This window comes from Bos mutus, chromosome 1 (assembly GCF_027580195.1).
Source record: "Bos mutus isolate GX-2022 chromosome 1, NWIPB_WYAK_1.1, whole genome shotgun sequence".
Taxonomy (NCBI): Eukaryota; Metazoa; Chordata; class Mammalia; order Artiodactyla; family Bovidae; genus Bos; species Bos mutus.
In genome coordinates this window covers 40,693,157-40,708,301 of record NC_091617.1, presented here as the reverse complement: position 1 = coordinate 40,708,301, position 15,145 = coordinate 40,693,157, and the positions used below count along the sequence as shown (strand labels likewise).

General features: G+C 37.6%; 1 protein-coding gene across 1 annotated transcript in view; it reads right to left on the bottom strand.

The window, feature by feature from the left end:
* Positions 1–15,145, bottom strand: part of EPHA6 (EPH receptor A6) — a 1,036,017-nt gene that overhangs the window by 286,988 nt on the left and 733,884 nt on the right. The window contains exon 11 of the mRNA XM_070368049.1: positions 11,107–11,232. Within this exon, the coding sequence (XP_070224150.1) occupies positions 11,107–11,232 (126 nt within the window). The remainder of the gene's footprint in view (positions 1–11,106; positions 11,233–15,145) is intronic.

Sequence of the window (15,145 nt, the reverse complement as noted above, 5' to 3'; positions counted from 1 at the left end):
GAGCTCACACAGCTAAATTTTAAGGCACAACAACTTGGGGATAACATTGGAAAGGACAAGTCTGTTGGCTCATCTAACTGAGATGAAAAGGGGTCTGGAGAATTTAGGAAAATGCACCTGTACAAACATAATGAAATTTAACAGGAATATTTATAAAGTGGGACTATGAGAAAACATACACAAGTCTGGATAGATAATATATATGGTTTATATAGAAACATAGTGTGGGCATATAAATAAAATACAGCCTTGCACTCAGCATCATAAAGTCAATTGGACAAGTACAGAAACAGGCCTGGCTTCAAAGCAACTCCTTTGAGAAAGACCACTGGGGATAATGGTGGTAAACTGTTCCACTGCCAACAGTGTCTGGCAGATGTTCAAAAAACAAATGCAAACCCAGGCTGCATTAATTGAAGCCCAGCAGGAAAGGTGCTAGCTCTGGTCTCTGTGCTGATTAGAAAATATTTGGAATATTAGGCTCAGTTTTGAAAAGATTTAGAGAAAAACTCTAGTTCTCCCGAGGAAGGTTATCAGAATGATGAAATATCCAGAAGTTATGTTAGACAGAAATGGTTGAAAGGTTTAGACAATTTAGGCAGGAAAAGGATGATTTATGAGGTTCACATATGTTGTCTTCAAATCTTTGAAGGGTCATGGAGTAGAATAGAAGAAGGCTTAGGTTTACTGTGTATAAGTTCAATTTTGCAGAACAAGTACCAGTGGGTAGTGTTATAAGATTACACACAGGGCTATAAGGAAGTATACTCACAAAGATTCTTGATTTATTGGAACTGCTCCCAAGGGAACAGTCTTCTCGGTAAGGTAGTGAAGACTTTCATTGCCAGTGATTTGATAAAGGGTGGATGGTCAATTAGAATTTATTTTATTTCATTTGCTTCTCATAACAATCATGAATTAGAAAGGCATTTTATGTTTATTTTTACTAGTTGCCCAATAAAAACAAACAAAAAAAATTCTCTATTCTTTAGTCGTTATACATTTTCTAAGTCATAAAAGAAGACTGAGCAATGAAGAACTGAGGCTTTCGAACCGTGGCGCTGGAGAAGAATCTTGAGAGTCTTGTGGACTGCACAGAGACGCAATCAGTCAATCCTAAAGGAAATAAACCCTGAATATTCATTGGAAGGACTGATTCTGAAAATGAAGCTCCAATACTTTGGCCACCGGATGCAAAGAGCCAACTCACTGGAAAAGACCCTGACTCTGGGAAAGATTGAGGTCAGCAGGAGAAGGGGGGCGACAGAGGATGAGATGGTTGGATGGCATCATCGACTCAATGGACATGAGTTTGAGCAAACTCTGGGTGGTAGTGAAGGACAGGGAAGCCTGGCGTGCTGCAGTCCATGGGTCACAAAGGGTCGGACACATGACCGAGTGACTGAACAACAACAGGTTTCTCAAACAACTACTATGATGAGGCAACTTGTAAGATTAGGAATTGTATTGATGTATGTAAAACAGCACATGTACACTAAATGGCCCCCAAAATAAGATCTAGTGTTGAAATATAAGTAAAATAAAATTACCTTAAAGCTGTTTAACACTGATAATCAACCTAAGCTCTTATATGTGTGAAGAATAAATTAATGACTAATTTACAATGATTTTACATTAATATATTAAAATAAATTTCTTTTGTTAAATTCATTTCTTCTTATGGCCTATTTGGTTTAAATAAAAAATAAACATATATATAATAATTATAGCCTCACGAGAGGTAGGAAAAATTAAATTTTGAGTTCTTTAAAAAGAAAAAAATAAAATCATTTGTTGATTTGGGCAAAGTTCTTACTGTACTAACAAAAATGAAGTTTATTTTTAATTACTAATTTTAAACAAACGCCAAATATCATGGTTATCATTCCAGGTACCTAAAGCATTGGATTCTGAATTTTTCATGAGCAGATATTTATATCATAAAATATTTAGAGAGTTGGGCACAGAGTGTCATTCTTCTTATCCTTATCAATTGAATATAAAAATTATATCTTTTTTTACTTAATATTCATGTTTCCACCCTTTTATTGAATATCTATAGTATGACAGATCCTCCATATGTGTTATCTCTAATCCTTACACTAATTCTGCAAGACAGCTATTATTATTATGATATTTTGTAGAGGAAGAAAGCAAATTTCTGAGGATCAGTAAACTTCAGAAGGTCACTGAATGAATTAGCAGCAAAGCTGAGATTTAAGCCTGTATCTGCCTGACATCAGTCTGTCTTTTTTATTCATATCATACTGTTTAGGGAGAATGGGTTGTAGAATAAAGTCCATAATAAAATAAAATAAAATATTTATAATTGCCATAATAAAATATTATGGCAAAACAAGAAAATTTTAAACAAAAATTCTTTTCTGCCCTTTTTGACCTCCTCTCTCCCACCACTGGGTATTGTGTTTTTGCATTATCAACCAGACCCGCCCACCCCCATGGGCAGAAATACCAGTTCAACCATTAACAGGGACATTCTCCTAGCACAAACAAGACAACCCTTTAAAAAATAACATTTCTTCTTCAGCTTGTAAGGAGTCACATGACCGACCATGATGTTGCTTAGATCTGGATTATACAAAAAGTCAATAATATGTAATTTGATGTACAGCCCTCAAAAAACTTATATAACTGTGCCTTGGGTTCTAACAGGTAGAATAATTTTCAGCGTTTTCTGAGATGCTTGTCCCAGGTTAAAATCCTAATATTTGGCTCAAATAAAATTTTCCATTTATTTCTTAGATTGACTGGTTTAATTTTTTGTCCCCAAAGTGTAAAGCCCATCTTTCATTTCATTATTTGGTTTAGAAAACTATGAAATTATTAAGTAAAAGGCACAAAAGTCTTGCCAGAATCTGTTGACGATCCTACTTTCAGTCTACTGGTTGGGCAAAGGAGTTTCCAAGAATAAAAAGGAAAATGAATCTGACCTCTCTCACAAATTCTTTAAGTTGAAAGAAAAGGAGAAAATCTGTATCTGATAAGATCATCTCATCTAAATATAGAGGAAATGAGCCATAAATTCAAGTTCCTTTTTGCAAAAAGTGAATTGTGAAACCAAAGCTGGCATACTGCCTACATTTCTCATTATAAAAGATGTACTATGGCTGTAGAAGAGGAACAAAAACAGAAAAGGGGATGAGAGAATTTAAAATTTATGAGCTTTAATCTAAAAATAATAGATTTTTGGTTAGTGAGGCGGCTGGCTGGGGAATGCCAGAGGAATTAAGAAAGGCATATACAGTAAGCAGTGTGCCTTGCATATTATTATGTGTGACTATGAGCTCAAATAGGAATGACAATATATTTGGATGAAAAAATTCACTGATTTGACACTCACTTTTTATATCCTTTTTTTTTTGTCCTTTTGACTTTCTTTTTTACCTGTAGATGATTGCTGAGAAACCAACAGTTAAAACTTCCTGACTTTTCAAGGAAAAGAAAAAATATGGTGACAGTAAGCCTGAAGAGAAAGCTGATAGTGGAGGCAGTAATGAGTTTTGTATAGATAAAGGGATAGGATATGAATGACAGGGAGAGATTATGCATTTCCACTGAGACTAGGGAAAGAGGGAAAGAGAGAGATTGTACATTTCCATTGAGACTAGGGAAAGAGGGAAAGTCAAATATAAGAAGGGTGCCCTATGGACTTAGAGACATAAGAATGATTTTTTTCAGTGAAATAATGTTTCAAAATTATAGATACTCTGCAAGTGTTTCATAGAATGGTTTAGGTTCAGTACTGCCCTGAAAAAGGAATAGCCTTTCAATGACCTTTTTCAGCTCACGATTAAAATTTTGATTACTAGTTTTCTCATTATCTCTCAAGATATGTGTAAAATAATGATTCTACCCTAATCTGACTTGGAGCTTTTAACTTGGGAATTTCTGTTTTACAGTCCTCTGCCCACAGTATTTCATTTTATGATGCAGAAAGTCAGAGGAGATAGATGATCTTGATAGTCTCCTATGCAACAGAGCTCCTCACTTCATTTAAATGGAAATGTGCATTTTCATGGAAATTCAGGCCTGTATTGATGAACAAAGATAAGCTGCCACTATTAAATATAATAGTGATATAAAAAAAGTGTTCTAGAAAACATATTTTTAAAAATAGTAAAATTTACACTGACAGGAAAACCATTTTTTTAAGAATATATGCATAGCAATATGTACAGCCTAGAAATAGGATAAATTAAATTTTCTAAAATCTGTCCCATAGTATTTGAAGGGTTATAAAGTTGAAAACCCAGGACAAAGGTTGTGAACGTCAGGGTGAATACATGTTTTTGATAAGCACAGCGACTTAATATGAATAAACTAATTAGCATAGTGCCTTTGTATAAGTAGATATTAGTCATGTAATAAACATTTTTCAGTAGACTTGTTAAGAAATGTCATGGGTTAGGTGTGGTATTATTTTCCACACTCTTTTCTTTCTTAAAATTTTAATGTGACTATTTTGGGGTTCACTTTTTAATAACACATTTAAGAAATACTTAATGATTATACATGGGCTTCCCTGGAGGTTCAGACAGTAAAGAGTCTGCCTTCAATACGGGAGACCCCAGTTTGATCCCTGGGTCAGAAAGATCTGCTGGAGAAGGAAATCACAATCTGCTCCAGTATTCTTGCCTGGGAAATCCAATGGATGGAGGAGCCTGGTAGACTATAGTCCATGGGGTCGCAAAGAGTGGGACAGGACTGAGCAACTTCACTTTCATTTTTAATGATAATACATAGTTTCTCCCAACTAGAAACCTGCAATGCATTCTTAACTATATCTTTGCCAAAAAACATGGAGATTTTTCCTCAGCAATGACTCGTGATGTATCCTTCTCACTGCTACTCTCAGTGGCTTCATGGGACCTGATATTAACATCTTTCACCTGACAATTGCCAAGATCTGATATCTCACCTCTTTCCCATCCTCCCCACAACACTCCCCTCTCTACAGAATCTACATTTCCCCTTCAGTCACTTAATTTACTCTTCTGAGGGGAATAGGGATACCTAAAGCACACAGATGAGGAGGAAATGGAATCTGAGAAGAAACAAATAGGTGGGGAAAAAATAAAGAATATGAAACAACCAGAGGAAAGTATTGACAGTAAAACATTGGGCAAGTAACAAGTTGTGCAATTACATTCCTGAGGTTCAGGGCAGGTCGTCCCAGGATGTGCCACTCTGGTAATATGGAGTATTTTGAACTGAAGATAATCAAGGCCCAACAGACTGAAGGAGATCTTTATACCATTTCCTTAACTGTCTCAGCCCACTTAGATGGAGGGCCTGGTCCAGAAGAGAGCTAACACAAAGATAACTACAAAGACTAAGGGTTAGTTGCCTAAACTTGCAGGGGGGTGGAGGCAGGGCCTAAAGATCAAATTCCTCTGTAACCCATCATCTCTGTAAGGCTTGGCAAATGTTTGCTTACTGAATGTCTGCTCTTTCTATCCTCTGTGAGTAGTCTTCCTTCCTTTGAAACCCCAGACCCCACCCTCTTCTTCTTAGCTCAAAATGGCATACAAGCTTCAGTTGCCTGCCTGTCAGGGGGAGCCTCTCATTATCCTCTGTGGGGTTTTTGTAGTACACAATTAGATTTGTTTTCTCCTATTAACCCATCTTATGCCAATTTAATTCACAGACCAGCCAAAGACCCTAGAAGGATAGGGGAAAACTTTTCCTCCCTTACAATGTCACGAATGTTAGAAAATTATTAATTCCTTAGATTGACTATGATGATGAAAGTCACTCAGTTGTGTCCAACTCTTTGCAACCCCATGTTCTATACAGTCCATGGAATTCTCCAGGGCAGAATACTGGAGTGGGTAGCCTTTCCCTTCTCCAAGGGATCTTCCCAAACCAGGGATTGAACCCACGTCTCCCACATTGCAGGCAGATTCTTTACCAGCTGAGCCACCAGGGAAGCCCAAGAATACTGGAGTGGGTAGCCTATCCCTTCTCCAGTGGATCTTCCTGACCCAGGAATCAAACTGGGGTCTCATGCATTGCAGGCTTTTTCTATACTGCTGCTGTGGGAAGTGCCCACATATTCATTAGACTTTCCCAAGTAAACCGTTTTAGGAATGTGACTTAAGGAAGTTAACCAACAGTAGAATAGTACAGGCCAGGGGCACAAAGAGGAAAGTTATAATACTATAGCTTTTTCTCATACAGAGTTTTTACTTTTATGATTCTTCTGAAGATAGACAGTAAAAGATCACTTAGCATATTGTTTGAAAGCTGAAATAGTTGAAGATGAATAAATATAAGAGACACCGATGTTATATATCTATATCTATATAGATAGATATAGATATATAGATATATATAGATATAGATATAGATAGATATAGATATAGAACTCTATATATCTATACTTCTTTCTTTGCCAAATGGAAAGAATCCCATTGTGACTTGTAGAGTTCAGACAGGTTAGGGAGATCATGACATTAAAATAGTCTCTTTAACAGTTATTGCTTGCTTTGGCAGTATCTGTCATATTTTTATAGGATAAAAGTATATTTTGGTTAAAACCCAAACAATAAAGAAAAACTGAACGTATCTGTTTTGCAAACTAAAGAATGTCACCTGCACTAGCCATCTGGCTCTACGAGGATTGAGTCATAAGCCACTGCAGCCACTGACCTTTAATATACCCTAAAAGGATTTCAGGGTGGAAATAAGGAATGAGGCACTCCGTGCTCTGGGAAAACCAGCAGAACAAGACTTCAGAGAGTTAATTTTTTGGAGAAATTTTTTATGAACCTGGATTCTTGTATCTTCCTAAACTTAGAAAAGCACTAAAACCATTAACTAAGATAACTGTGCCTAATGACTGGCAGCTACCTTCTAGGGAGATAGGACATGTGGGCCTGGTTGCAGGTACCCCATTTGTCAAATCCCCCTTTACTTTTTCATAACAGTTTCTCAGAGCTATTGAGAGGCTGTCTTCCAGGCTACAGTTCTTAACAAGACGATGAATGAACTCAATTCACAGTTTCTAAATTGTGCTTTTTTTTTAGTTGACAGTTTACACCTCAGATACTTGATGCTTATCTTTCAACATTATGATTTCAGACATTGGTTGCTTAATCTATGCACAAAAGCTTATAAGAAATAATTCTCCTGAATCCCCATGAGTATGGAATAATACCAAATAAAAGGTCATACAACTTTTTCTCAGAGGCCAGAGGAAGCAAGCCAAATATAGGGTTTAATGGAATCACTCAACCTCCTTTTTTTTTTTTTTTTCTATTTCTCTGCTGTCTTAAGGAAATGAACTCCAAAACTAGATGGGTATAATCAGTCACTCTTTTCAATTATGCCTTTAATGCCTATTGATACACTTTATGTTGGGCAGAAGAGAATAGAGAATCTGGTTCCATTCCAGGTTCTTAATCTTTCTGATAAGACAGCCTCAATGGCTATAAAGCATTAAGATTTAAGTGTATAGGACCCTTGTGTCAGCTTTCAGAGTGAGAACAGGCCTTGGAGGAGATATGGCCCATGAGGCAATGAGAGTGAATGACATAAGAAAGGGCTGTCTTCAAATATTCCTGGAGTTCTCAATACAGTGCTATCTCTCTGTGTATCTGGGCAACAGTCATCTTCTTGGGTGGAGTCAGCCAGAACTTTGAGTTTAGAAGGGTCCTGCTGTTTGTTGAATGCTCTGTTGTCACTGTCTTGAAATTCTTAATAGTGTTTTTAACAAAGAACTCTACGTTTGTTGGGGCAGGGAAGCCTGGAGTGCTGCAGTCCATGGGGTTGCAGAGAGTCAAACGCAACTGCGTAACTGAACAACAATAACTACATTTGTTGTTTGCTCTGGTCCCTGCAAATTATGTAGCCAGTCCTTCTGGTGAAGAAGAGTTTTGAAATAAAGAAAGCCTTTTGCTCTTTGCAAGGACACAACAGCCAGCTGGAATGAGATGCTCTGCTCTCTCTAAAGGATTACACAGATACCTAACACCTAGAGGAGACTGACTTCCTCCTTTAGGATCCAGTCTTTCTCTTTTAGCTCCCCCTTTTAGCTGCATGCATGGCTGCCCAGTCAGAGATTATATTTCCAAACTCTCTTGCTTTTAGGTGTATCCATGTGATTGTATTTGGACTATTGATTCCTATTTGCTATTTCCAGGTTATTACCTTAAAGACAAAGCTAATTTTCCTAAAGGCAAAGCGAAAGAGCCCAAACCCCTTTCTTTTCCTTCTCAGAGATCAGAAGGTAGCTGTGCTGGTGATCAGCCTTTACCATTCAGAGGAGGAAAACATGCTACGGGAAGGCAGAGCAAAAAGTAGGAGGAACTCTGGTCCCTTCAAGACCTCCTGAATGACAGCTTCTTTGACAGCACAGATTATTCATCTTGTCCTTTGAGCAAGGACTTGAGAGAGGAACACGTGTTTATTCTGAGGTCTCTTTGTTATATTGGCTTGGCCTCTACCCCAAACGTACAAAAGAAATTCTTCAGGGCTGATTCATAATAAATTTGTATTTATCTAGAATAACTGAATAATATAGTGTTCTGAACATTTGAATATTCTACATAGGGACAATCATTAGTTTGCATTAAAGGGATATAAAACTATATTGAACCAAATTTTACACTCAGTGAGTCTCAGAACACTTCTGGATCTTGCAGAACCTCAAGGTTGTCACTGCAAATACTAATTATAGTATGTGTCTGTAGATGCTGGGGAATAAGTACAATAACCTATGAAAAACCTCCTGAAGTTGCATTTACAAAATAAATTCCTCTAACAGGATGTTAAAAATGTTTGTGAATTTTCTCATTGTTTGGAAACTTAATTTGGGAACTTGCAATACTTTTTAAAACAATAACATCATATATACAAGATAATTTTACTTTGCATTAAATTTTTTTTCACTGACTAAAACTGCTAAGATTTAAAATATTATGTTGATAAACCAGTTACAAAACCATCAAGGAGTGTTTTGCCTATGTTCTCCTCTAGGAGTTTTATAGTTTCTGGCCTTACATTTAGATCTTTAATCCATTTTGAGTTTATTTTTATGTATGGTGTTAGAAAGTGTTCTAGTTTCATTCTTTTACAAGTGGTTGACCAGATTTCCCAGCACCACTTGTTAAAGAGATTGTCTTTAATCCATTGTATATTCTTGCCTCCTTTGTCAAAGATAAGGTGTCCATATGTGCGTGGATTCATCTCTGGGCTTTCTATTTTGTTCCATTGATCTATATTTCTATCTTTGTGCCAGTACCATACTGTCTTGATAACTGTGGCTTTGTAGTAGAGCCTGAAGTCAGGTAGGTTGATTCCTCCAGTTCCATTCTTCTTTCTCAAGATCGCTTTGGCTATTCGAGGTTTTTTGTATTTCCATACAAATTGTGAAATTATTTGTTCTAGCTCTGTGAAGAATACTGTTGGTAGCTTGATAGGGACTGCACTGAATCTATAAATTGCTTTGGGTAGTATACTCATTTTCACTACATTGATTCTTCCAATACATGAACATGGTATATTTCTCCATCTATTAGTGTCCTCTTTGATTTCTTTCACCAGTGTTTTATAGTTTTCTATATATAGGTCTTTAGTTTCTTTAGGTAGATATATTCCTAAGTATTTTATTCTTTCCATTGCAATGGTGAATGGAATTGTTTCCTTAATTTCTCTTTCTGTTTTCTCATTATTAGCGTATAGGAATGCAAGGGATTTCTGTGTGTTGATTTTATATCCTGCAACTTTACTATAGTCATTGATTAGTTCTAGTAATTTTCTGGTGGAGTCTTTAGGGTTTTCTATGTAGAGGATCATGTCATGAGAACATAGGCAAAACACTCTCTGACATACATCACAGCAGGATCCTCTATGACCCACCTCCCAGAATATTGGAAATAAAAGCAAAAATAAAAAATGAGACCTAATTAACCTTAAAAGCTTCTGCACATCAAAGGAAACTATTAGCAAGGTGAAAAGACAGCCTTCAGAATGGGAGAAAATAATAGCAAATGAAGCAACTGACAAACAACTAATCTCAAAAATATACAAGCAACTCCTACAGCTCAACTCCAGAAAAATAAACGACCCAATCAAAAAATGGGCCAAAGAACTAAATAGACATTTCTCCAAAGAAGACATACAGATGGCTAACAAACACATGAAAAGATGCTCAACATCACTCATTATCAGAGAAATGCAAATCAAAACCACTATGAGGTACCATTTCACACCAGTCAGAATGGCTGCGATCCAAAAGTCTACAAATAATAAATGCTGGAGAGGGTGTGGAGAAAAGGGAACCCTCTTACACTGTTGGTGGGAATGCAAACTAGTACAGCCACTATGGAGAACAGTGTGGAGATTCCTTAAAAAACTGGAAATAGAACTGCCTTATGATCCAGCAATCCCACTGCTGGGCATACACACTGAGGAAACCAGAAGGGAAAGAGACACGTGTACCCCAGTGTTCATCGCAGCACTGTTTATAATAGCCAGGACATGGAAGCAACCTAGATGTCCATCAGCAGACGAATGGATAAGAAAGCAGTGGTACATATACACAATGGAGTATTACTCGGCCATTAAAAAGAATACATTTGAATCAGTTCTAATGAGGTGGATGAAACTGGAGCCTATTATGCAGAGTGAAGTAAGCCAGAAGGAAAAACATCAATACAGTATACTAACGAATATATATGGAATTTAGAAAGATGGTAACAATAACCCTGTGTACGAGACAGCAAAAGAGACACTGATGTATAGAACAGTCTTATGGACTCTGTGGGAGAGGGAGAGGGTAGGAAGATTTGGGAGAATGGCATTGAAACATGTAAAATATCATGTATGAAACGAGATGCCAGTCCAGGTTCGATGCACGATACTGGATGCTTGGGGCTATTGTACTGGGACGACCCAGAGGGATGGTATGGGGAGGGAGGAGGGAGGAGGGTTCAGGATGGGGAACACATGTATACCTGTGGCGGATTCATTTTGATATTTGGCAAAACTAATACAATTATGTAAAGTTTAAAAATAAAATAAAATTAAAAAAAAAAAACCATCAAGGAATCATAATTTCAAAAGTGTAGACTTGCAGTTTACCTGCCCCAATGACTCTCTCAATGCGTATTCTTGAGGGATCAATCTCCTTTGCAAATTCATGGATTGCTAGGGATGGGTCTTCATATGTATCTGGATCTATGTAAGTTTTAATTCCTGGGAAGCGTACTGCAACAGAATAAAAGACTGAATTAGTTTAAGAGTATTCTAGCAAATCACACATTCTGTGAATAGTTAAAATGAGAGGTGACATACTAAAGTAGTCATTCTTTTTTTAAATTGAAGTATAAATGACTCACAATATTATGTTAGTTTCAGGTGTACAATATAGTGATACAATATTTTTATACATTATAAAATGATCACAACAATAAGTTGAATTACCATCTGCCACCCCACAAAGTTATTAAAATTGTATGGACTACTGTGCCTGTACTGTATATTACATACCCATGATTTATTTAATAACTGGAAGTTTGTATCTCTTTAATCTCCCTCACTTATTTCACTCATCCCCTCATTCTCTTCCTGTCTGTCAATCACTCATTTGTTTTCTGTATTTATGAGCTTGTTTCTGTTTTGTTATGCTAGTCCATTTGTTTTGTTTTTTAGATTTCACATATAAATGAAATCATATGGTCTTTCTGTCTGCTCTATTTTACTTCATATAATACGCCCTACATCCATTCATTTTGTCACAAAAGGCAAGATTTTATTCTTCTTTACAGCCAAGTAGTATTACATTATACATAATATCACATCTTCTTTATTCACTCACCTATGGATGGGTGAATAAAGACAACACTTAGGCTGCTTCCAAATGATAGTTATTGTAAATAATACTGCTTTGAGCCCAAGAGTGCACACATTTTTCAACTTAGTGTTTTTGTTTTCTTCAGAAAAATATCCAGAATTGGAATTGTTGGATTGTATGATATTTCTAATTTTTTGAGGCACCTCCATACTGTTTTCCATAGTGTCTGCACCAGTTCACCCTCCTGCCCATAGTACATGAGACTTTCCTCTTCTCTATACCTTGCCCACACTTATTCTTTGTTGTCTTTTTGATAATAAATATTCTGACATGTATGAGGTGACACTTCATCGTGGGTTTGATTTTTATTTCCTTATGATTAGTGATGTTGAACATCTCTCCATGTGTCAAATACCCATCTGTATGCCTTCTTTGTAAAAATGTCTATTCTGTTCCTCTGCCCAAATTTTAATCGAGTTGTTAGGCATTATTATTAATAAATTCAATTATCTTTTATAATTATTATCTTTTATAATTTTGTGCTGCCCCATGCCACCCAATAGATACTTGGAATCAAAATTTTATTTGTATAACTGTTGATATAAAATGATCTGGTGGTTTCAAAGAGAGTGAGCTGACAAATTCCATAAGACACATTTTTATTATATTTCTATAAAAAGGTTAATTGGCTCACTTGGCCACTCAGTTCAGTTCAGTTGCTCAGTTGTGTCCGACTCTTCGCAACCCCATGGACTGCAGCACGCCAGGCCTCCCTGTCTATCACCAACTCCCGGAGTTTACTCAAACTCATGTCCACTGAGTCGGTGATGCCATCCAGCCATCTGATCCTCTTTCGTCCCCTTCTCCTCCTGTCTTCAATCTTTCCCAACATCAAGGTCTTTAAAATGAGTCAGCTCTTCACATCTGGTGGCCAAAGTATTGGAATTTCAGCTTTAAACATCAGTCCTTCCAATGAACACCCAGGACTGATCTCCTTTAGGATGGACTGGTTAGATCTCCTTGCAGTCCAAGGGAATCTCAAGAGTCTTCTCCAACACCACAGTTCAAAAGCATCAAATCTTCAGCCCTCAGCTTCCTTTATAGTCCAACTCTCATATCCATACATGACTACTGGAAAAACCATAGCCTTGACTAGATGGACCTTTTTTGGCAAAGTAACATCTCTGCTTTTTAATATGCTGTCTAGGTTGGTCACAACTTTCCTTCCAAGGAGCAAACATCTTTTAATTTTATGGCTGCAATCACCATCTGCAGTGATTTTGGAGTGCCCCCCCCAACCAAAAAAAAAAGTCAGCCACTGTTTTCACTTTTTCCCCATCTATTTGCCATGAAGTGATGGGACCAGATGCCATGATCTTAGTTTTCTGAATGTTGAGCTTAAGCCAACATTTTCACTCTCCTCTTTCACTTTCATAAGAGGCTTTTTAGTTCCTTTTCACTTTCTGCCATAAGGGTGGTGTCATCTGCATATCTGAGGTTATTGATATTTCTCCCGGAAATCTTGATTCCAGCTTGTGCTTTCTCCAGCCCAGTGTTCCTCATGATGTACTCTGCATAGAAGTTAAATAAGCAGGGTGACAATATACAGCCTTGACATACTCCTTTTCCTATTTGGAACCAGTCTGTTGTTCCATGTCCACTTCTAACTGTTGCTTCCTGACCTGCATACATATTTCTCAAGAGGCAGGTCAGGTAGTCTGGTATTCCCATCTCTTTCAGAATTTTCCACAGTTTATTGTGATCTACACAGTCAAAGGTTTTGGCATAGTCAACAAAGCAGAAGTAGATGTTTTTCTGGAATTCTCTTGATTTTTTGATGATCCAGAAGTTGTTGGCAATTTGATCTCTGGTTCCTCTGCCTTTTCTAAAACTAGCTTGAACATCTGGAAGTTCACGGTTCACGTATTGCTGAGCCTAGCTTGGAGAATTTTGAGCATTACTTTACTAGCATGTAAGATGAATGCAATTGTGTGGTAGTTTAAGCATTCTTTGGCATTGCTTTTCTTTGGGATTGGAATGAAAACTGACCTTTTCCAGTCCATACAGTGGAAGTGATAAATAGATTTAAGGGACTAGATCTGATCAACAGAGTGGTTGATGAACTATGGACAAGGTTTGTGACATTGTACAGGAGATAGACAGCAAGAGTATTCCCAAGAAAAAGAAATGCAAAATGGCTGTCTGAGGAGGCCTACAAATAGCTGTGAAAAGAAGAGAAGCCAAAAGCAAAGGAGAAAGGAAAGATATGTTGGGGGCCGGCATGAGGCACTCCGCCTGTGGCAAAGGTCATGAGGAAGGAGGCTTGACATAAGCAAAGGCGGGATCGAGCCTCAGGAGTCCCCCTGGAAATCCTTGAGCATCTACCCCCATAACCAGAGCCTGCCTACTTTACTACTTTGTGCTCTCACCTACACCTCTGACTTTACGGGGGGCTGTCCCCCACCACCTCTTTCGGAGAAGGAGTTAACTTAGAGCTCCAGTTAATAAAAACTCCTGGGTGTGACAAGAGTGTTTTAACCTACAAACTCCTCTGAAGGTTCTCTAGCCTGCCTTACAGGCTTGTCCGGCCACATGTGATTGCTCACAGCCTCCCAACTGTGAGAGGCACGAGATGCTTTAAACCTTCTAAAAACAGGTTCCTTAGAAAAGTTAGAAAACCATTAGCATAAGTATAATGGGCTGATTAGAAATTGTATTGGTGAAGGGTTTTTCATTTGTTGAGCCAATGTTTACTGCTAAGTCTCCACATCCCCTGCCCTTACACACATTAATGAATATATAGAAGAAATAAGTATTAACCTTTGGTATAAATCACGTTAGACCTTAGGCTAAGTAAATTCTTTCCTTAACTAAAACCCACTATACCCTCACCCTATAAGAATGTAACTTTATTTGGGTGGCGTCTGTTTTAAGAATAATCACCCCTGGAGAAATAAGTGTCCTGGTTGACTGACCGCTGTCACAAGGAGAGGGTCATAAATTGTCAGCAGGCCCCCTGGCCAGAAGATGATGTAACATCCCTAAGACCTCTGTATACATTTGTATGAAGCACCTGACTTTGATAAAAGTCAGGACTGCTGACCCCACGTGACTTTTGCATAACATCTCAGTGTATAAAAGTAGACCATGGAAAATAAAGAATTGGGATCAGTTTCTCAAAATACTGGTCTCCCCATGTTGCTCTCTCTCTTACACTCTGGCTGAGTCTCCATCTGGAACGCGGAACCTGCCATGCTTACTAATTTTGCCTGGGCTTCTAAGATCCGACCAGGGAGGCCTCAGTGTCTCCTCTCCTTCGGGAGAATG